The sequence below is a fragment of the Poecilia mexicana genome, unplaced genomic scaffold (assembly GCF_051168715.1).
Source record: "Poecilia mexicana isolate PSO_F unplaced genomic scaffold, ASM5116871v1 scaffold_12, whole genome shotgun sequence".
NCBI classification, from domain to species: Eukaryota; Metazoa; Chordata; class Actinopteri; order Cyprinodontiformes; family Poeciliidae; genus Poecilia; species Poecilia mexicana.
The window spans coordinates 12,640,327-12,664,378 of record NW_028263381.1 but is presented as its reverse complement, the minus strand read 5'-3'; the positions used below and the strand labels follow the sequence as shown (position 1 = coordinate 12,664,378).

Here is a 24,052-nt window from a genome sequence, read left to right as displayed (position 1 = left end):
TTAAAAAAAAAAGTAGATCAAGGTTTAAGTGTTGACATAAATCCTCTTAAGTGGATAAATTCACGGCTCCCGCAGCGTATTCCCTGGTTTTATGATGGACTTGAGATTCATCCCTTATACGCATTTGGCGGGCCCTTCTACCTATTGAAACTTTGGCAGTCAATACAATATCTGTTCAAGTTTCTGCCTTTCTTTGCTTCAGTCTGAAGCAGATTTCACCCAGACAGTGCCTTCGTAGACAGAGATGTCACCATCACATCAGCTCTGCACACCAAATTCCCCAGATATAAACTGAACAAGTGACATACACTCTCTCTCTCTCTCTCTCGACGTGTCAGGCAGTGTGCCTAAATCAGGGACTTCCACCTGCTCTCGGCTGCTGAACCTCACTATGCTATGGCACGTCACGGCAGAGTGCAATCGTGTCAGCAACTTTCTGCAGAGAGAGACTTCCCTGTGCATCACTTATTTTGCACCATGCACTGATAGCAAAGATAATATAAAAATACAGCAGCCTCTAATCTTCTTGCATGAACCACCTCTTTCTGTTATTCGTGGCATGGTCGAAAACAAGCCCAAACAAAATAAAACTTTTATTTGTGTAAACATCCTACCAATAACTAATCTATGTGTTGTGATTTTTTACTGAAGTGTGGTTCTAATGCTGGTAGGAAAGCCTTGAAAATGCTGTTTTTTTAATGCTTTTACAAAGTTTTAAAAAACCTCAAATTGTGTTTCAGACAACATATGTTAAATAACAAGTTATGTCTTACCAATGCAAACATGTATAAGTTTAAATGATCAAATTTAGTCAAAACTTTTTTTTTTTTTTAAAGGACATAACCTTTTGATTTATATGTTTTTACTCAGACACCAACTTCAGTGTCATCATGTTTCTTCCGGTACTTCAGCAGGCGTAAATTCCCAATAACAGGATATGCAAATAAGGAATAAAAATGTACTTAATGTGCAATTGACAACTATGTTCTCGATTGTGGTATTTCTCTTGTGGTCTGTCGCCCTGGGCAGACGGCCATATTACACAAATAAAAAACCGCCATCCCCTCTAAGCAATAGATTAGTTTTTTTTTTTTAAATGACACCACTTTGATGGCAAAGTGGTTTCCCAGCAGTTAGCAAACTCAACATGTTTCAATGCAATTGAAACAGTGCTATGTCAGAGATGTGAGGAATGTTGCATCCCCATTGCCCGGAAAAGTGGGCAGAGTGAGCTGTGAAAGGGATCTATAATGCCTGAAGCAACAAGTTGAACTGTCATCACACCCACCCCTCGTTTTACTCCGTTTCAGTCTCTCTGTCTGTCTCCCACGCTGACAACACTGTTACACAGCATGACATGTGCAAGCACACACACACACACACACACACATACACACACGCACACACGTCTCTTCACTCAGGGAAAGAGAGAAAGAGAGTGAGAGCGCTAACCTCTGGACACCATTCACATGCTCTGTTTCTCTTTTACAGACTCACCATCGGCCTGCTGCTGGAACATCAAGGCTTAACAAATACTGCATCACATGAAAGTCAGTCACGCCACCTCACAGAACGACATTACCGCGCTTTTTCTTTCTTAGAGCATCGCATGTACTAATGCTGACACACAAGCCATCTTAATAAAGAGTGTGTATGCAGTTTCTTACCTGCTGCCCAACGACTTTTCTTCAAGTTCATGTGGCTTAAAGAACCATTTTCCAATCCTCACGAAGCCCTTATCGTTCAAACATCTGAGCAAAAGAAAGACGTCAAAATTAGAAAATTCTTTCTGATGTCTATGCATGATTGACATAAGATCTAAATGATAGCAAACAATTCAAATACAATTATTTCACAAGGTAAAAAGTTTGATTCCTAATAGAAAAAAAAATTAGAAAATATTATTTAAGCACTTTATGACTGTAACTGAATAATCAAACAATGACCATATGTTTTTTTTCATGACACTCAAGCAATAACTGAGTATTTGAAAAAGAGCACACTCATCCATGCAGACATAAAGCTGTTGTAATCCAGCCGTAAACTCACTATGATTGTTTGTAGGCATCACAAAATCATAGCAAATGATAACAACTTTGAAATAATGGTTTGTTCTTTTTTCACCTCTAGCAAGTTTAAGTTCCTTCCAGGTACCATTTTGAACATAACCCAACGTCAAGCTTTATATCCTAATGAGCACCTATGGCATTTTTCAGATGAAGTTCAGAACAGTTGCACTATGCCTGCATGCCTGACAATTTTATTCCTGCATTTTGCCACAGCCAATGGAGGCATGCACAGTAGGGGGCGGGTCTTAATTTGGAATATCAACTACTGTTCAAAGGAAGAGAGTTCATCACGTCTCTGTTCAAACTTTCCTTTTTACAAAGTTATTTTTACTGTTATTGGGGGCAAATCGTCACACTGGCTGATCCAAACTCTGCAAAGAGGTTTTAACATCTTTGGAGTCACGTTCAAAACATCTACTGTATATGTATCCTAAAAGGACATGGAAGAGAGTAAACCGTTGAGACGCAGAACAATGAGAAAAAGAACTACTAAATGAAGAGGCATTTTTCTTCAGCGTGCAATTTTAGGGTAATTTTACTAATACAGTTTATTTGTCATTTATTATTATCATTACTGATGTATTACTTTTATTTCTATGCACTCTGAAAATCCACAGTGGAACCAGTTATCACATAGCGCTTTCATGTGCTGATCTCTGAGCAGATTAAAGCGGTGGGATACTTTATATCCACTAATAAATGATAATAAACTCAAAAGCCTGCTGCAGCGGCTCATAAATCTTTCCCCATAAATCTGGTGGAAGACGTTTCCCTTTATTGACTCAACAAAACGTCTGTGTCTCATTAGTTGATTTCCTTCAGACACTGAGCACCTTCTTGTTATGAAACATATCGCTGAGCGCCGGAGCCGAGCCGTCCTGAACACCCCGTCTGACTCATAACGTGAAAATAAAACATATTTATAACATTCAGCTTCACTTCTAATTTAATTAGTTTTCTCAATTATATTAATTACAATACCGCTGAAATCCAGCAATATTTGTAAATCACGTCAACATGGGATACTCATTAGATGCATTTGTGTAGATTGTTGCAGCTACACAAGAGCAAAGCAAAAGTGATCCCTCTAGTGTTGAAACAGTAAGCTATAAAAGGAGTCAGCTCCAAGGTAATAGGAAGGTTAATTCTGCCTTTCCCCTGTGATGATCACTGAGGCTTAACTTAATAGAGAGCAAATATGTGCTGCTTCATTTAACAGATGGCTCCGACTCAGAAAGGAGAGCTTTGGGTGCTTGAGCAAGTGATTCAGCGCACAGATTATAATTTCATTAAGATGAAACTTATGACAGAAAAGGTTACATGTATGTTTAACTTTCAGCTGTTGAAATACGCAGTAAATAACTAATGGCATATTAATTTAGAGCTACATAATATTATATTGTGGGTCTGATGAAAAATATTTAAGTGCATTATGCTATAAAGTACTTTCTTGGTGTTATGCGTTGCAGTAGCATTTCCTCTTTTTTTGTTTTTTGTTTAATTTAAAGGTGTAGTCAGTGTAAATCCCTTTCTAAAACACAGGATTTATCTAATTGTTTCACTCAGTGATCTGCAAATACCTATCCATTTATTGTTTTGAATCTGCCAAATTAAATAACTGAAAAACTATTGGACATGAAATTCAGGGGAATTTTAATCTTTTGTTTTTTATTATGTACTTGAAAATTAACTCTGGTTTGAAACACACACAGCAAATCCAGTCAACCACAGACTGGAAATGAACCAAAGGATGGAAGCTTGTGTGACCACGGCAACAGGTTACAGCCTCTGTCAATCTTTTTCTGTCCTGCTGCCTTTGTCTAAAGTATGCAGAGCAACATGCTGATTAGCTTTTTGCCTTCCCCATTGCTTGTCTGGGGGAGCTTCTCATGACAGCTCCTCAAACATGCAGCTGTTGTCTATGTGACATTTTTCAAGTGGCTTGGTCTTCTTTTCGGTGCAAGGTGAAAAGCCAAACTAAGTAAAGGTGTAACATTTCTTTGCTTTTTGCTGTTCAATTTAAAAAGTGTTCCAGACTGTCCTTGCACTACAAAGTCTTAAATAGCTTTGCATTTTCCATATCTGACCTTAGCTTTGATATAGTTATTTTATTCAATAACTTCCACCAGCTTTTGGCTTTAAAAAAAATTATATATATATATATATATATATATATATATATATATATATATATATATATATATATATATATATATATATATATATATAAAGGCAATATAACGGCCATAAAGATCACCTTATGCACTAGCAATTGTAGAGTATATGATGAAGTTTTCAATTCTCAGATTTCAATAGTTTCCCCAAAATTTGTTATCACTTACTGTTATGGTGGATCTTTTTTACTGCAAAGGTTTGAAGTTGAATAAAATTAACTTTCTGTTGCAAAAAGTTGCTGACCTGTGTCTCAGCATCCACTGTCCTCGTTCTTCTATGTGACCCACAACATTTTGGCCGAGATCCTGTGTTGCTTTTGCACTATGTTATATTCCTGCCAACACTTGATAGTAGAATATTTAGTAGCGAGGTAATTGCACGACTGGACTTTTTGCACTGGTGGCGTCCTATCGTAGTGCCACGTTGGGATTTGGCAAGCTCCCGGGAGCAAACCCATTCTTTCACAAATGTTTGTAGAAGCAGTCTGCATGCCAAGGTGCTGGATTTCATCCACATGTGGTTGGAACCTCTGAATTCAATGATTTGGATCGGTGAGTGAATACTTTCGGCAAAACAGAGTAAGCTGTAAAACCAATGGACTCACATGCCAGGGCTAAAAAACACAACTGGACTAAGTTATATTTCACTAGCCTATGTTTTTAAGGAAGTCAAATTTGAGTTTAGTAAGTTATTAAGTTAAGTTACTTCAGTTAGATTTTGCTATTAATGTATGTCTTAAATTTGAACAGTATTAAGATGTTCTAAAAAGTCTTCCTAAATGAGATCCCCCCTGTTATTCTGTTTGTTGATCATCGGTTTTACCTTTCCAGCAGGTTGTGTATGGCTTTGAACAGGAGGGTCCTGCACTCGTAGGACAGTCCACACTCCCAAAGCCCCTCATCAGCCACTGAAAAAGAAGGGGGGGGAAAAAGCAACGTTATAATTTATACATCTCACACATAATATCATTTAAAGATGATGATATCAGAAATGATGAAGCACACATATTGCTTCGGTGCGTGTGTGTGTGATTGTGTGAACAGGGGTTGCTTGGCTGTACAGCTGTCACACTGGCTGCTCTGACATCCCAGTCAGCCCCCACCTCCCCCCCTTGCAGTTGTCAACCCTTGTTAGACAGACAGTGTGAGTGTGTCTGTTTTTGTATAGGTTGATACACATGCCTGCGTGCTTAGGTTTCCACATTCACACGACCGTTTTAGCTGTTCTTCTTTGCAATTTTGGGAGTCTGGAGGTTTAATATCCTTAAATCAACTTTGGCAAAGCCTGCGAGACATAAGCAACGACTACACAGATCTGTCATGTGAACAATCCTGCAGCCTCTCAGACCTCTCCCTAAATCCACCCCAGCACCACCCCCCACCACCCCACCCCTAACCCTTCATTTGCCCTCCCCCAAAAAGGAGACACACACACACACACACACACACACACCCCGACAAAAACATACACAGCGGCCAGTTAGCAGTGTTTCTCTTTGTTCTTCGCCGTATACCTGCAGGGCTGCTGAAGAACTGGAAGATTGTGGGTGGGTGTTGTGTTTGCTGATAGGGTGGTGGCAAACAAACCAAGCATCACAGAAATACACAAGAAAAAAAAAAAAAAAAGGAATGAGAGGCAGAGAGGCAGTTCGCCTGGGGGATGGGTGGCACAAACCCCACTAGATGTTTCCTTCTTTTTCCTCCTGCCTCTTTTTTCATCTCCTCCTTTATTTATTTATTTTTTGATTATGTATTCCTTTCTATTCCTCTGCTGCATTGTTAATACCTCCCCCCCCCTTTGTTTTTGTCTTCTTCTTCTCATACCAAAGTGAATGAAATTTCCTTACTCGCCAGAATTACCCTGTAACCATGGAAACGCTGGCGGTGAGAACATGGCGCCCTGGCATTCAATTTCAACACTGGATTCCCTCCCTCCTTGCCACCCCTCGCCCTCCTCCCCTTCTCCTCCTTCCTCTGTTCTATTGCTTCCAACACCCCCTTTCCTACCCACCCCTCATTTACTCCTGCTTCAGGGCTCAGACAGGAAGCTCGCTCCAGCCAGCTCTTACACAGCGGAGAGAGATACAGCGAGCACCATGAGCAGAATGCAAAGTCTCTGGAAAATCCAACTCATTAGTTCTCCCTGTCTCTACATCTCCCTTCTTTCTCCTCTTGAAAAAAAAAAAAAAAAACTTTTTTTTTTTTTTTTCATTACCAACTCTCCCAGCTCTCTACAAGTCATCTTCATTCCCTCTCCTTGTGGCAGCCTAGGCGGCACACTCCTGACCCCCCATTAGTCTAAATCTATGTAAGCGACTCCTCACCCCTCCATCATTTCAGCGCATCCTGCCAAAAAAGAAACTAAACCCATATTCTTAAAGAGACGACCATAAACAGGAAAAACTTTTCACATTTGCTCCCAGAATTCCTGCAGCACTCAGCACGTGTCACCAATCTCAATAAAGTGACAGCACCATATTTTTAGGAGCCACATTTAATGTAGATTGCCTGTTTGTCTGCTTAAATCGCAGTTGTCAGCAAGCCAGCTCACTGCGCCATATCAATGCAAGGTGTGACAAATCGCTGTAGCAAGAAATTAAGGTCAGGCATCCACAAGAGCATCTGCACACACACACAAACACACACACACACACAAAAAATCATTACATATATAGAAAAATAGAGTGTGAAATACAACATTTGTCTGATATTTCAAAGCAGTAATATCCCAAATGAGTGTGAAACTGACACCCCGTGAAACTGACATTTTTCCCAATAGTCAGCTAGTAACTGCCACATTTTTAGATGTTGCTTCCAGTTAATCAGAAGAGCAACGCGGTTGGCCCAGGGGACGAGAAGGCTGTAAACAGTAAATGCCCCGCTAAGTGCAGTGGCTGTTTTTATAGCGTTACAATCAATCATTAATCACAGATGGAGCTACATGAAGTACAACTAAATATTCTCTCACACCATCGCCCCTTCCAAATGCGTATTACTTCAAGTTCAAAGTACACTGCTCATGACTTTGGTTTCCATTTATGCTAATTAAGTGACACAAGGATTATAATAAATAGCTTATTTTCTCATGCACTCGTTTTGTTTTTAAATGTGGGAACTGAAAATCAACTCTCAATATTCAGTTTAGTTCAGCTTAATTCATTCCAGCACATTTAATTTACTTCTGTTTAAATGAGTTTAATAATCTGTTATCTGTGTTTACCTGCTTGCTCCAATAACTGGATGTTGACAGGATTGGTGCCTCTGTTTTAATTAAATTCAGTCTAATTCACAATTCACTCATATTTAATTAAGTTCAAATTAATTCAGCCCAACTCAACTCACTTCAGTTCAGTTCTATTGGATTTTATTCAAAATCAGCTCAGTCCAAATGAATTGAATTCATTTCAGTCAATTTCATGTCGCTTCTTGTTTTATTTTATTCAACTTGATTTAATTTAATTCAGTTCAATACAACCCAGATCAGTTCTGGTCCGTTTAAACGACTTCAGTTCAGTTCAATTGATTATAGTGTTTTTGTCTTTCAGATTCAATTACTCACACCTCAGTTTAGCCCAGTTTCAAATCTCTGAAATAGATTTAAATTTAGATACACTCTGGTTTCTCCAGGGAAATTTTCCAGTTTGAATTCAGTGAAATTACGAATAAATTCAGAAATAAAACCAGTTTGAAGACATTTATAGCTAAGTTGATAGAAAATTAGTACCTTCTCTCTAACAAAAAAAGTCAATAAAAAAGGTAGTTTAAAGAACAATAGCCAACAGACTGCATTCAATCTTCATTTTGATTAAAGCCCCTCTCCTGAGCATACATTGAATGGCATGTAACAATGGACAGGGGAAAATTTTCCTTTAAAAAGGAAGAGGAAGTTTCTCCTTTTGATAAAATCAGGTAATGAGAAATAATCATTCTGGGAATTCCCACTAGTCGTTTTCAGGCAGAGTCAACAGTAGTGACAGACGCTAGTACCCGCCGTGCGGTCATTCAGAGGCTGGTGGATTACAGTTCTGAAACCTCAAATCTGTTGGGACTTTGTAATTTAGTGCCAGGAGTTAAAATGTTTGGAAAAGAGGAAGAGAGACGAAATTGGAAGGGAAAGATCAGACGGTGGGTTACACCTGAATCACAAAAAAAAGGCAAAATGCTACACACAAATTAAATGCTTCCTAAAAGGGTCAATAATTTACAAAAATAACCTCACAATATAATTAGAAATAAGTGATTTAGACAATACGTGCACTGGAAAAATGGCTGACAGTGACATCTGTTATCTTATTACTGATTCAGATCAGGTTTTAAACTACCAATCAATAAATCTTTCAACCAATACAAGACATTTAATAATCCGCAATGAAAGTCAAAGAGCAATCGAAAATAAATTGTGCCATTTACCACAATTGTTTTTCTTTCAGTGTAGCACTTTATGATTTATGAAAATTAAAGCTTAACAACATTAATGTATTTTGGTAATGATGTTTAAGGCTTTAAGTACCGCTAATTAATTGAACTGATTTCCATAAATACCACGATTGCATAATATTAACACTGTTTTTTTTTTTTGCATCCAGTTATTTGTACTCCTTTATACATGTTATTATTGTTGTCATTGCTTTTAGAAACCTCTAAAATTTGCTTTGAATTTGTTTAATTTGTGCACATTTTACTTTTCATTCTTCACAGCGTGGAAAAATAACCGTTTCCTCTGCGACTATCTAATGTAAGATCTCTTCTGTTTCCTGTTTTTAAGAGCTGCATGAATGACAAAGTTTTATCAATTAAATATTCTTTGCCAAATGTTTAGGTTTAGGCGGATAGACAGATGGACATTAACCGTCGTGTGTTTTTGATAACTCAAAAAGATCAGTGAGAAGTTGTACGGGGTGAACGTATGAAAGCTAACATTTTATTAATGCATGGTAGCTAGTACTGTCACCCAAGGTGAATTCTCATGCAGATATATGTGTTGGGCTTGACTTTGCATGATATATGGGAGTGAGGTCATGCTCTCACAGATGCACGCTTCCTTCACACAACCTTCTCCCCCTCCTCATCTTTGTGCCACAACGCTCTTTACTGCCGCACCGCTCAAAACACAAACAAGCAGTGATGGAACTGGGTCGCCACTTCCACTCTTTCATTTCTTTTCCACCTCTCTTTCTCTCCAGGTCTAGCCCCAGCTTTCCACCTCCCTCGTGTTTGTCCTTCAGCCTCTTTCTCCCCCTCTCATCTCCCGACTGTGCCCGTCTCACACCACAGGAGAGAGTGACCGCTCACTGCTTCAACTCGGTGGAAACAAATACAAAGAGGGTATTGATCTGAGACGGGGAGAAGGCGAGAGTTGAGCTGTGACAACGCTCCATCTTGCACATGATAGTCCCGTGCTCCACGTTTCCTTCCTCCTCTCCCCCACCCTGTGTCTCTCATTTGTTCATTTGTCTTGGATCGATAACACCAGGCGCAGTGATGTTATGTTGTGTCTTTTGCAGGGCGTGTGCCTTCGGCTCGAACCGGGAAGGATGACGTGTGTGCAAAATTCACTCGTTGTCAAAACGCTTCTTTAGTAATTAGCTGCCCCTGCCCTGAAACAGAGGTTGATCTCTTTTAGCTATTCACTGAGGGTTCGGTGATTGCTCATTGTGCTTTCGTCAATAAAAAGAGGGAGAAACATTCACGAGGTCGTGCAGATGGGTGGAAAGCGAAACAGAGCAAAGATTGACACAAGGAAGCAGGGATAAAGATGGTAATCATACATTTCCTAAGTGGATGTACTCATATTGCTCAACACGCTTTTAGATTACAAAGAACAACTGGAGGGAACTATAAATGTGTTTCTACATCTGAAAGTGAGGCGCATTTCTATTTAAAAATAAATAAATACTAAGTTTTACAATTACAAGGCAAAAGCTGAACGTAAATTTCTTTCGTAAAGCCTCAGTGATTGATGCGTAAATACCGACTGGGATGAGCCCAGTCTGTTCTTTTTGTTTTTGTCAGGCTTAAACGCTTTAGATCATCAAACAAATGTTAATATCTCGCAAAGAGAACCTGATTAAATACAAAATAGTTTTGAGAGGATGATGTCTCTTTTATTAGGAGACATCGCCACTACAACATGGGCTTATTTAAAAAGTAATTACCCCCCTAAGCCCTGGTATTAACAACTCCATCTAAAGTTTGTAATGAGTGGCCAATGTTGCCAAGCAGGTGGAGTCTTCTCTCATTTGTAGAGATGTTGTAATTCAGCCAGACTGGAAGGTTTCTGAGCATGAAGGCCCTGTGTGAGGCCATGCCTCTGATACTCAATCAGATTTCAGCCCCTCATCTGAACACTACATGTTGAATTTAAGTCAAATTGCTTCCCTGGTGCACAACCAAGGTGAGTCCTTTGTGATCTCCTGGATGAGATTATAATGATCTCTTGGGGTAATTTAGGTAGATGGTGATTCCTGGAAAGGTTCACCACTTTTCCATGTCATCTCCATTTATGTATAATGTCTCTCACTGTGGTCGCTGGACTCCCACAGTATTAGATACAGTTTTGTAACCCTTTTTGTTCGATACAGTGATAAATGTCATTAACTGTTTCACATATGACATTTCTGTAAATCAGGACATGATGTGACGCTTTTCGGGATCTGCATCGTGTTGTCGGATGGTTATAAGTGATCTTTCATGATTTTGTAGCTAGTGGAACAGAACCAGCAGTCTGAATTAGAGTAATTATCTGAATGAATGAGCCCATCATCTGAACACTACATTATGAATTTAAGTTACTTAAATTTACTTTAAAAATTTGTAAGGGTGCAAATACTTTTTTAAAAGTGATGTCTCCTAACCATGTAACTGAATTGGTACAATGTAATCATGTATTAAGAATAGAAAACTCCTGATATATAGGAAGAAACTGTGCACATAAGCACACAACTGTCTGCGCTGCGTAAAGCCCAGAGTACATTTATTACAGTCAAACTGATGAGTATAGGTAGTTTGAGAACACCCTTAGGTGCTGGATAAGGTCTTAAGATGCCACACAGGAAAACTAAGAGGCCATAAAAGCTGACTGTTATATATCCAGAAAGCATTTTGCAGAGTTTTTGAATCAGCACAAATAAAAGTAATTCTTCTTCCGCATCATCAATAATGCTATTAAAGCTTTCAAGTGTTGATGTATTGGCAACCTCTTTTTTGTACATTTATTGACTTAGGTAATCACCAAATCACAGAGCAGCTGTTGTGGTTATTCAGTATTAGGCAGTTTGCAAACGGGGCATCTCAGGAAAGGGCAGTTTCACGCGCAGCGCTCAGATGACAATAACAGCAGGAAGGCTGTTCAGGAGAGAATCAAGACGTACAAGAGGGTTTAACTCCTGTTATTTATAGTCTTGTGCTGATAACACGCGTCAGGGTCTGGGAAATGAGTATTTATGTGCAGAAAAAGAAATGTAGACACTCAATATTCGCAAACTGAACTGTCAATTCTAAGTTGGAGGGAACTGAAAGGTAATCCACATTAGCATACTCAGAAACAAGTTAAAAAAAAATACATTCCTATTGATTTCTGTGAAACAATGCACTCCAGTGCGAGACTGTGTGCCTTTCCAAACCTGTACCACTCAGAAGTGTCAACGTTGCTCAATGAAGCAAATGCTACAACATCCATTGTTTTTTAGTAAACCAGCCAATAGGAGAAGAAATTACAACAAAGCAGCAAGACATTCAAAACGACATATGCTCAATTTGACTGCAATTTTAATAAGCCATATTTAATTCAGTGAGATGATAAGGTAATTAACATGAAGAGCCTCTTTTTATTTAAACAGTATTCATACAGTGTAATGATCCTGTGAATTGATTATACTGAATCATCCCTCAACTTATCAGCCAACAAATTCATCTCGTTTTTCAAATTATAGGACTGTCTTTAGTTTAGTTTGTTTTAATGGTGGAATTTTCCACACATTTTTTTTTTAATATTTACATTTCATCATTTTCATTCATATAAAATGTGTCCAGCAGGTTATGAGGAAGATATGCCTTTCACTGGAATGTCAGCTCACCTCTCTTGTTTTCATATTGATGAAATATCCTACAGTAAGGTGACAAAATAAATCATGAAGAACTTCTAAAATACTTCTAAAATTAGATTCAAAGATGAACTCCAAAGTCAAAATTGTCTCTATTTCTATAACTAAATGAGGATAACATTGAAATTTTGACAGAATCAGAAGAAAACACAGAACCCACAAAGTCACTCCGCTGCTTTCACTCAGCAGGAAAATAAAAATATTTGTTTCCTGTTCATAAAAGTCCCTGCTGATGTGATTTTATCCAATCCAAGTTTGAGGGTAAACAAAAAGGTACATCAAGCAATGACTGCTTCAAATAAACCATGTTGTCTTATAAGTTAAATAAGAATAAACACACAACTGTCATAATTATTTAACCCTGATGCATCAATTACAAACTTAACTCACAATAAATTATTCATACGTGCTGGAAAAAGCAAGCATGTCATCTGGCATATTGTATGTTACTTTGCACCATTAGCTTCGCTTGTGGCTTGTTAGGTTTTATTATCCCAATTATTCAAATCCAGGGTCAATTTGTCAGAAATATTATGTACTGCAGTTGATGTGAGATTTGTGATCTGCTTTTTTATCATCTCTTGCTTGATCTTTCTCTCTGACGCTGTGGAAATCTGTGAAAGTTGAAATAAAAGTTTGAGGACGAGCTAGCCTTTAGCCGTTACTTTTTTATTTACGGTTTCCAGGTACAAGACTCATGTTGTGAAAAGAAGCTCACTACACACATAACGTAGTCACATGTCAGGCTGTCTGAAAAGTGTGGTAATTCTGGAGGAGATTGAATATGAATGCGTACCAAACTTTTAAGTTTTTTGTGTAAAAAACATTGAAAACCACTTATCATTTCTCTTCTGTTTCACAGGAATCTGCTACTTTTTTGTAAGTTGGCATCTGTATTGTCTCCATCTTTTTTTAAGCATCTTCTTTAGTAATAAGCTTGTAAATCATAAAATAAAAAAACTCTATTAGAAGCAATGATACAACCACCAACCTTACAGCACTTTGAATTTCAAGCACATAAACATTGCATGATTACCCTAAATAGGGCTATGTGAAATCAACACATTTTAATATGCAAAACCATGTGACTATATTTTAATGATAACAAAAAATGTGTGCATGGAAGGCAGTGAGACCCAGCAGGCCTGGAGTGATGGAGAAAACCAAGAGCTGGGGTGACAGCAAGGAGGAGGAGGGGGAAGACAAGGGAGAGGAGGAGGAAGAGGAGGCCTGAAAGAGTGAAGGGATGAGGGGGAAATCTGGAATCAATTAGGTGACTGAGCTGGAGCTGCTTGCATAGTTGTGGGGGTGAGTCAAGTATAGAGCCAGTAGAAGAGACTGGGTGTTGTGCCATCAGAGTGTGCGTTCACATAAACACAAGCTCACAAAAATAACTACAGAATTTTCCAGCTTGACTTGTCAGTGTGAATCTTGTGTCTGCCTTAATCTTCTTTTGTAATTTATCCACCAGAGTCATGTTTCTGCCAGAAAAAAAAAAAAAAAAAAAAGGCTCCACCTCTCCTCCGCTGAGGTCAAAGCGGAGGGCAAGAGCGGATGGCTGGCACAGATCCAGGCTATGTCAACACAGCAGCTCATACACTATTCCCTTACACAACTTCTGCTCGTTCCTTCTCTGCACCAGATCTACAGCACTTTGTTTTGTATCACTGGCTCTGTCAATGGGGGAATTTGACTTGAAGGAAAAAAGAGAGAGAGAGAGAGAGAGAGAGAGAGAGAGCGAGAGAGAGAGAGAGAGAGAGAGAGAGAGAGAAGCACATATTGTAGAAAAATGGCTTGTGTCTTGCTGTGAGTGGAGATTTGGCATGCCGAAGCAATTTGAATTTGCAAGCAAAAGCACGGAATATATCAAGACTCAGCTTTAGCGAAACATGTTATGGTCTTAGTGTTTTTTCTTTCCTTTAGTGAATCATATATATATATATATATATATATATATATATATATATATATATATATATATATATATATATATATATATATATATATATATATATATATATATATATATATATATATATATATATGTTTTATGCATAACAGAATATGCAGACTGCACATCAACTGTACTTTTTTTATCTCCCACAAGAGGACTCTAACTTTTCTTACAGGTACTACATATGTCAACATAACATATTTACTTAATATAAACAAAGCCTGCCACAAACAGAAAAAGTGCTTCATGAAACATACTATTTTCTCTCCAGAGCTTCTGGTAAAATGTCTTATTCACAAGCAAGGCATGTCAAAAGTTCTGTTGTTGGCTGCAAGGGCAAACAAAGATTCTTTATTTGATCCTGACATCAGTGGAGATAAAGCGGGTGACTTATTGTTCATGGGAATTTTCCCAGGTCTTTCAGGCTAAATGGTTAGTAGCAGAGAACCACCGAGACTGATAATCAGATAACAAAAGCTGCTGCTGAAATGCACTGTAGACAAGCAACAATAGGTTTTTTGCTAACAGTAAAGAAAGCATGAGCAAGATACTGATATCAAAGTACCTCGAGGTTTTAAGAATATCAGAAATGCTACATTTTCTCCTCTGTACCATTTGCACTCTTGAAAATGCTTTGGATGACTACAGTTGTCTCTTACTCTATGCAGATGACCGTCCCCTTCCTGGGGCCCATTCAAATGGCTGCAATGGTTCCTCCAGAAAGCTTTGTAGGAGGGGCTGAAAAAGGAGCAACTAATAATCACGATCTGAGACACCAAATCAAAAAGCCTGAGCAGAAATTCAGTTTTCCTTAGGTATGTTTTAGAGCCAAACTCAAATTTAAATAATTTGAAAATAAAAAATTTGATTCTCGTGAGTTTTTACCCTTGTCTGACTGTTACAAATCTACCTTACCTTTTAATGCTGAAAGAAAACACAATGATATAGGAAAATCCAATTCTGGCATCACTTTAAAATGTATTTTACACTGCAGCAAACACAATCTGATCACACGATAAACCAGGACAGTACAGATTTTGTTGACAGAATTGGCAACGTCAACTCAAATATCACTATGCTACCTGCACTGGTGAAAACTGACTTCCCTCAGCATGATGAAAGCTTGAAACTGAAAGTGAAGTGAGGAAATGAGAGCATTAAAATGTGTGTTTGACATAATTAGAAATCTTAGAGTCCACACTTTCAGAATCTGTAAAAAACTCAAAATCCCCTGAGGGAGGATTTGTTCCAGGTTTTGTCATGGCCAGTCATATATTTATTTTTTCTGAATTAGATATAAAATTAAGAATTGATATAAAAACTTCTAAAAGCAAATATTTTAACTGTAATAATTAGTATGTGTTATCTTAGCAGAAAGACTTTTTTGGATGCTTTTATATTTTTGAATAAAATAACTTGCTGCACATTTTTGTATTAAACATTTTGTGAACAACCTGACACTATAAGATCAAATGTGAGAATCTCTTTTCATGTAGATAAGGGGGTGAAAACCACATAAAAAACAAATTCAATTTTAACTGAAAAAGAAAACATTTTGACCAGCTTTTATAGGTAAGAAAAGAAAAAAAAAAGACAAGGTAGGCTGTTCTTCTGCCAACAATGAATATGAGCCAATTGTAAAACTTTAAAATGTTCAGGTAAATGGTTAGGTACTTTAAGCTTTTTGCGTATTTGAGGCCTCGAAACCAACATCCCACGTGGTTCACATTGTAAAAAAAAAAAAAAAAAAAGTACAAGGCACAATGTCATGTCTTTACAGAGAGAAGCATGTAATGACATGCCAAAAAAGAGAAAACAAGCACGGTACGCAGCATGACTTGGCATGCTATTAATGTATTTCATGAGATGCGGCTAGAAAGAAAGAGAGGTATCCACAGACAAAAAAGGAATCAATAAGAAGTGGGAACATGTAGTACACTTTGAATGTTACTGAATAAGTGTTTCAACAGAAACTGCGCAGTTAACAGAAGATTAAAGCTAACGCATACGGTGAGTCTCTAAGGATAAAAGATATTTTATCAACCCAAGAGGAAGGAAATCAGTGCAGGAAAACAGGAAATAGGGAAGAAAATTAATAATTTAAGACTACAAAGAACAATCACAAAGCGCACAATGCTGCAACATTATGCTAACAGAGAAGTACCAGCTGCTTCCAGCTCAAATTTCACATCAGATAAACAAGACAGCGCACATCACACCACGACTGTCTTCAAATTTTAACAAGTAATTGACTTCTTGTGCATGTTTTAGCATTTTCTTTTTTCTAAAGTTATGTCTAATTCAGTAAACAAAAATGACACAAACGCTATAATTTATTCATCAGCTCACCAGTTAGCCCAACACTAATTTGGAGAGATGCTGTGAGTGATTTCAGAGTTTCCCATTAAGAAGAGCTTGTTGACAGCATCATTTATAATTTACACGGATATTTGCTGTATGAATGTAAATTCAGTGACGTAATTAGAGATACTGAAGACAATCCAGCTGAAGCTAAAACACCAAGAATCAAAAGTCAAATAAGATAGCATGGGCTGAAAAAGCTGTAAGAAGAAAATTAGATTTAAAAAAAACAAACATTAACAGAGAAGAAACAACAATGTAAGGTGATAAAATGTAGTGACAAATCAAAACTAACTCTGTATGATACCAAAAAAAGGAGTGGGTTTTTGTGTGCTGCTGCAGATTCGTTTCTTAGGCTTCTTGCCAACCGTGGCAATGAAAAAAAGGAGCAAACTGTGCAAAGGAAGGACTGCAGAAATATCCCACATCCTTACATAATTTGACAGTCACTTACGTAGTTTATCCACCCCAGCACAGACTCGTTTGTGCACACAACGAAGCACCCCTCACACATCTTTTTTCAATGTCCGAGAAGCTGTGAAAAGATGTATGCTGAGTGCTAAGTGTTTCCCCTGAGGTCACAGGGAAATAAATAAGCGAATGGAACATGGTCTTATGCACTGTTTTCCACAGACAACTCGTACAAAAAAGCACATTTGTCTCTGTAGTCTCAAAGGATTATAATTAGCCTTTTGGATTTTAGCACAGAATCAAAAAGAAGAAGAAAAAAAACTGAATGAAAATTAAACAAAAATTGGCCTCAGTGCCAATCCTCAGTGGAGATGAAATACAAATTCCCAGCCAAAATGCTGGGTTATTCCTCTATATTCCAGTCTCACTTTAAAACTAATCTTCCATCTGTGATTTAGTGCCCATAAACTGACTGCTTGGTTTTTCTGACAGGATTGTTTTTGATTCTGTACTCTTCAAATATCCCTTAAAATCTGGATCTAGTAACTTTCTCAGGGAATTGTGCCATTAAGTAGTCATTGTTTCAGTTTGTTTCATCTTGTTAACTAGGAAAGCATTATTAAAGTAACTTTTACACATTTTATCACAATAAAATTACAAACTTCAGTGTGTCTTACTTGCATTTAATATGATAGACTAACGTAGGGTAACTTATATCAGTGAGGCAAAAAATAATTTTGTTTTCTTTTTACAAATAAAAGTAAAAAAAAACATTCAGACTAAACAAAAAATGTAACTTTTTGGCCTACACACAAATTGCTATGAGAGGAGGTGGGGGGGGAAATCTTTTACATTTTCTATAAACAATTTCCACAGAGACACACGGCAATGGGAGTATCATTGTTTGGGCGATGCTTTTATTCAGAAGGTTGATTAGAGGCACATCTAAGCTAAAAATATTACAATGCATGAATAAAACTTGTAAGAAGATGCAACAAAAAACAAAAACTTAAGAGTAGAGGTTCTGGTTCCAGCAGAATAACATCTCTAAACATTTACTGACAAAGCCCAGTCAAAGTTCACGCTTAAAGACAACAGAGAACCGGCAGCACTTTGCTGCTAACATAGATGCTTCCTATCACTGAGTTTGAGCTGTTTGACGAAGAAGAACAGGCAAGAAAAAAATTAAGAAGTTTGTTGTTTTAACATAATAAAAGCTCTAAAGGTGTAAATACTTTTGCAAGGTACTTTACTCGTGTGCATTATCTTTACAGTTTCAGGTTTAATAACTGCCGCATAAATTAGGTGTCAAACTGCCACCTCACGCTAAATTTCCTGCAGCAGGCTGCAGTGTCTAATGCGTTCTCTCAGGATTAATCTCATTTGTCTGCGTTGACAGGCAGTAATAGAAACTGTTTATTTCAGCTTAGATAGCTGAATGAGGTGAGGAGGACTCGGTATTTGCAGTTTGCTTTTTACAGCAGCAGATGTTTATGATGACTCCCGTGGTGGTCTAAGTGGGTGTGAAAGGTTGGAATGTTGCTTTTCCAAAAACTTTTTTAACCTTCTTCCAAACCACAGGTAAACATTGCAGAGGATTTGGAAAGACTTCTACTCATGCAACAGCCTTTTTGCCATTAAAAAGAAAATCAAAACAAAAAACCCCACCAAGATTAACTTACTGAAGATATCTTAAGAAAAAAATGCAATATGATGGAAAGGGAAGATTATTTGAAGCTTCCTTTATAAACAATCCTTCTCTAATTGTCCTGGACTGTTTTTAATCCTCAATCTGAGAGTGAACCTTGGCTGTACCTGTTCGTACTTGTTTAACCCTTGCAATAACAACAAATCAGACTCACAACTGTGCATTGTGCAACTGCACCGCTCACACCGACACCCAACATCAGCCGGAGATATTAAATGACATCAAAAAAAAAAAAAAAAAAACAGCAGCGAGGGAGGTCCTGAAGTGGAAGAGTAGAAAGTGAGTTTATCCTAAGTGGCTGTTGTTTGTTTTAAGCAATGCCAACTGAAGTGCACAAGGTCTTTTTGGGACCTTGATATTAAAGAGCGTTGTTCAGTTTGTGTGATCCACTCAGTCTACCTGCAAATGTCAAATGTTAAGCACCCAGTGTTGCTGTGGCATGCAAATTACACCAATTAGGCAAAGGAAAACTGTTTATCCTCGACTTCAGCTGATGTAGGTGTTGAATGACGACTGCTTAATATCATGTAAACAAGCTACGGTGAAAGGTTTTGTTATTTGCACAGAAATATATATATATAAAAAAAAAAGTTTGGCAAGCTTTGCAAATGATGCATAAATAAAGTGAATCATTTGCAGATGAAAGCATAAGAGCACGTTATCATTAATCACTTAAGTGTTTCCTACAATGACAGAGCAAGCCGAGTAAAAAAGAACCGTTCCTGTGTGTTGACCCTTGTGTTAAGCCATAGACACTTGAGCACCTCATTAGAAGTGAATGAGCCTCGAGGTGGGAGGCAGGGCAGCTATTGAGAGGCTTAACAGGACTCCACAGGGCTTCCTAACCGCCACTAGAGGCGAATCGAGAGAGAAACAGAGAAAGTGACAAGCAAAGCTCTCTCTCTCTCTCTCTCTCTCTCTCTCTCTCTCTCCCTCCCTCCCTCCCACTCTCTCTCTTTGTCTCAAAGATACAGCGAGGACGGATGGTTCTCAGCTCTGCCCTGGCAAACCAAGTGGCAGTTCAAGCAATGGCTGAGTTGTCTGAGTTGGTCCCCGTCTGACCCTGGGAGCACTTGTGCCCAGAGGACGCATAGTTTGTGAGGTTTTCCACTTCAGTCAGTATTAAAAATACCGAACACTTCACATCTGTCCGCTAACATCGTCGTCATAAAGAAAATCGATTATGAGAAACAGATGCAGTTGAGTCGATGTATTAAATAAAACAGCAACAGTTCGTCAATGTGGTTCAGTCCCAATTAATTTGTCCGATAAATTTTCTGAATATGTTCATTTATGCAGCACGCGTAACACTGAAAGTTTCAGCTAGTTTAAACTTATTATTGTTGAAATCTTCGTGATCAGCACTAAATTCACTCACTACATTTGACAAAAATGAAGGAACCGCATACTCGCAGCAGAGGATATGAGGCAACATATGTAGGTTTTAGTCATTCAAAAGACACTCTTGTGCATCCTAATTGTTTACACAAATAGCTGCAGAACCTGCAGGAGAACAAAAACCTGTTGTGGGGGGCAATGATTCGCTGGCTTCTGCAACAAAATCAGCATCTCGACACTTGTGACAAAAACGCCAGGGGAAAAAATCAATTTGGCTCTTGCACTCACTTGATGCACACTGAGAGGCTTCACAAACTGCAGATATCAAAGAGAAACGGCTCGTCTTCAAAACGCAGGCAGGGCGTCAATTTAATCCTCAATCTCCCATTTGAAACTATAAGTACATAAAACTCAATCCTTTCATCATTTCTACTAGTAAACTAACTTTACTAAAGCAGCGTTAATTTATATAGACCATAGCTACCTTGAGGCATTTATTCATTTTTTTGTCACAGCGTAAATCAATCCTCCAGGTAACACAACTTACCACGGTTTATAATATGTGTTCAATATCCTTAAAACTGTCAGATGTGACCGACTGAACTCCCCGCTGACAGGGGCTTTTAAGATCCTATTGTGCATCGTGATTGTGGGGAAGATTGTCAGATAAATAATGGAGGGGGAAATGTGAAGCAGAAGTGTACTGTGGGTGCCAAACTGTCATCCTGAGGTAGCGTTAACATCTATAGGCCCATCTCAGCCATTAATTTTGCATATGTACAGGCGGAAGGTGGGGCTGAGCTGCTCTTGTCTGTTCATTGTTCACTCTAGTCCGCATGTAAATGCCTGGTAAAGTTTCAATAAGATTTATTTTTTTCTAAACACTGGATGTTGGTGTTAAACTGGTAATTAACAGAGTCTGATCATTTGTGAACTTATACATTCAGTATTTATCTAGTTTGTAGTTGATTTACTTTGATTCAAGCCATAATATGTCCCTTAATGGGTATATTTAATCATATCTTAGAGTTATACCCACACTTTTCTGACATAGTAAAAGCTTTTGGAGGCAGTCATTCATAAAAACAATTGACACCACTGTGTATGCAGAGTTAGGAAGTGTTACGAGGCACAGCAGAATGTGACTCAGTCGAAATAAACTTTGCTATTGGGAATACAGAAAGAGTTGAGTGAGCGCTTTTACTTTTCTCAAAGATTTTCTAAGCAGGATAAATAAAAATGTTAAGAAACACATGGATTTCTACTCACTGACACAAAACAGTGTTTATTTCTTCAAAATACGTCTTGCTAAAGGTTTATTAAACCGTTGTTTTAAGTACATGCAGAATCTTGGCTTTAAAAAGTAAATAAACTGTCATATTGGATAACAGTATGACAGTTCATGTCAGTACAATAACAAACGGCTCAAACCAATGAGGCAGAAAATCAAGAGAGCATAAAGTTTCTTAGGCAAGAAGATGTGTAGTTCATGGTTTGTTGTTTAAATGTGTCTTATGCCACACAAAAAACTCAGGTAATGCCTGTAGATTGTTTTTCTAAATAATATAAAAAAACAAGTCATCTTAACTTTTCCCCTGCGCAATTTTACCAGCAATAATTAGATGCCATTTTCTACAGCACCCAGCTAAATAAAAACGTTTTACTCTACTCGGTGTCTAATTATATTTAGGCATCTTCACTTCTCATTTTCACCACATGTGTAGTAGCATTAATCTGAAGCAACTCTGCAAACCTGAACAACACACTCTTGTCCAAACACATGTTGAATTTGCAGAGTTTGAGTGACCTCACAGATGGCGTCTTCAGAATAATGTTTGACAGCTTTGTTCCTACAGAACAGCTAAACCCCTCATGAGGAAAATAGAGTTATTGAAGTTTATTTAGGGGTGAGATTTCCAGCTGCTTCCATTCACTGCTATGGTGCTTTACCAACCCACAGCACAGCTTGCTTACAGCGCATCTGGAAACTATTCATGGGGCTTCACTTTTTCCACACTCTGTGATGTTGCAGCCTTATTCCAAATTGTATTAAATTAATCTCTTTCCTCAAAATGCTATAAACAAATAGTTCATTAAGAGAAAGTGGGAAGCTACTTGGAAGATTTTTGCTAATTTATTAAAACTCAATCAAGAAATTACATATACATAGGTATTCATGGCTTTTACCAGGAAGAACAAAATGGACTTGTTTCCGCTGATCATCCTTGAGGTGTTTCAACAATTTAAAAGACGTCCAGCTGATAGGACTTGATTTACAAAGGACCACGACTGTCTACACGAGATTCAACAGCTGACATCGCATGTCAGAGGTCAAACACCAAGCAAGAAATTCAATTAATTGTCTACAAACCTCAGAGAAAGGATTGTGTTGAGGCCCAAATCAAGGGAATAAGACGGCATCAAAAGTATGCCTTAATAAAAGGTACATGTCTTTGCCAAAAGACACCCGAAGGACTGTCAGACAATGAGAAACAAAATTCTCTGGTCTGATGAGACAACGATAGAGCTTTGGTGTGAAATCCAGGGGATGAAACTCCAATCCTTCAGGTATCTTTCTACAGTCAAGCACGGTGCTGGCAGCATCATGCTGCAGGGAATTTTTGCAGCACACAGAACTGGCAGACTAGTCAGGATAGAGGAAAAGATGAATGCAGCAATGTACTGGGTGAAAACCTTCTGCAGAGCACATCTGACCTCAGACTGGGGAGACAGTTCATTTTTCAGCAGGATCACTCTGTGGATGTCCTGGAGTGGACAGTCTAGACTTGAATCCGACTGAACATTTCTGGAGAGATGGCTGCACATACATCTCCCATCCAAGGTAACTGTCCCTGCATGCTTGGTGCTTAAGATGCACAGCACTCTATGCAGTTCTCATTTTAAACAACAGGCAGCGCTAATAAGGGAGATGTATGGCTAAACAGCAGAAACGGCACAAGAAGTAGAGGCATACGAGGGTTAATTTCATCATACACAAACTGAATTAAACACCCAAATTAGCATTTGTTTTAGGGATTTTTGTATTCATGCAACAGTCATGAAAAACGGACCCTAAGTGCTTGTTTTTTGTTCCATAAGATTCCTGTAAAAACAAACCCTCCTGCTGCATACGCTTCCTGTTTTAACAGGCGAAACCGGTGGAGAATGGGGCAAGTTAGAAAAATCAGTCACCCAAAATGACAAAACCAGCCTTGTGCGGCGCTGTTTGTGAGGCAGAAAACACCAGGCTGAAAATGAGTTTAAATTCACTGGTTTAAGCTCATTTACTTTTTTCTTTTTCTTTTCCTTTTTTTTTTTTTTAACTTATTCCACTTATGAAAATCAGCTCTTTGGCAGAGCAGATTACACATGAAACAGAAAAGCATAATAAATGTGAAAATTATATATATATATATATATATATATATATAATAGGCTTTTATTAAGGCTGTGAGGTCTAAGTTGATCATATTGAGCGGAAACAGAAAAGTCAGTCTCATTTCCCCTCCTTACCTCATACAAGCCTCTACACTCGTCCAATAATTTACCCCTCCCCTTAACCATGTTTTACTCTTTCTGAGTCGAAGTCGACATTTAAAGACTCCTCCAACTCTCTTTTCTTTTCTTTCTCATTTTAAAACTCCCTGTCCCCCGTCTGCCCCTCACTTTGTCTTGTCCTCTTTTCTCTCCCTCTTCTTCTCTGTACGACACACACAAAGCTCTCATTCTTTCAGTTTGTGGCTTCTCAGAACGCGGAGCTTGTGAAGGGAGAAGCCTTAGCTCCCACCCCTTCTCTGTGCAGCTGGGAAACTTCACCCCTGCCGTTGCATCTTTTTTTTTTTTTTCTTTTTCTCGTGCATGCGCATGCACACGCATACACACACGTGCAACGCAGGTTCAGGAGGTCACGGGCCACGCCCCGACGGCTAACAAAA

At 38.3% G+C, this 24,052-nt stretch overlaps 1 protein-coding gene across 2 annotated transcripts in view; it reads right to left on the bottom strand.

The window, feature by feature from the left end:
- Positions 1 to 24,052, bottom strand: part of LOC106917413 (mediator complex subunit 13L) — a 92,960-nt gene that overhangs the window by 28,421 nt on the left and 40,487 nt on the right. For both annotated transcript variants that reach the window (XM_014986364.2, XM_014986365.2), the window contains exons 3-4: positions 5,067 to 5,151; positions 1,668 to 1,751 (exon numbers count right to left, since the gene is read on the bottom strand). In XM_014986364.2, coding sequence (XP_014841850.2) covers positions 1,668 to 1,751; positions 5,067 to 5,151 — 169 coding nt within the window. The remainder of the gene's footprint in view (positions 1 to 1,667; positions 1,752 to 5,066; positions 5,152 to 24,052) is intronic.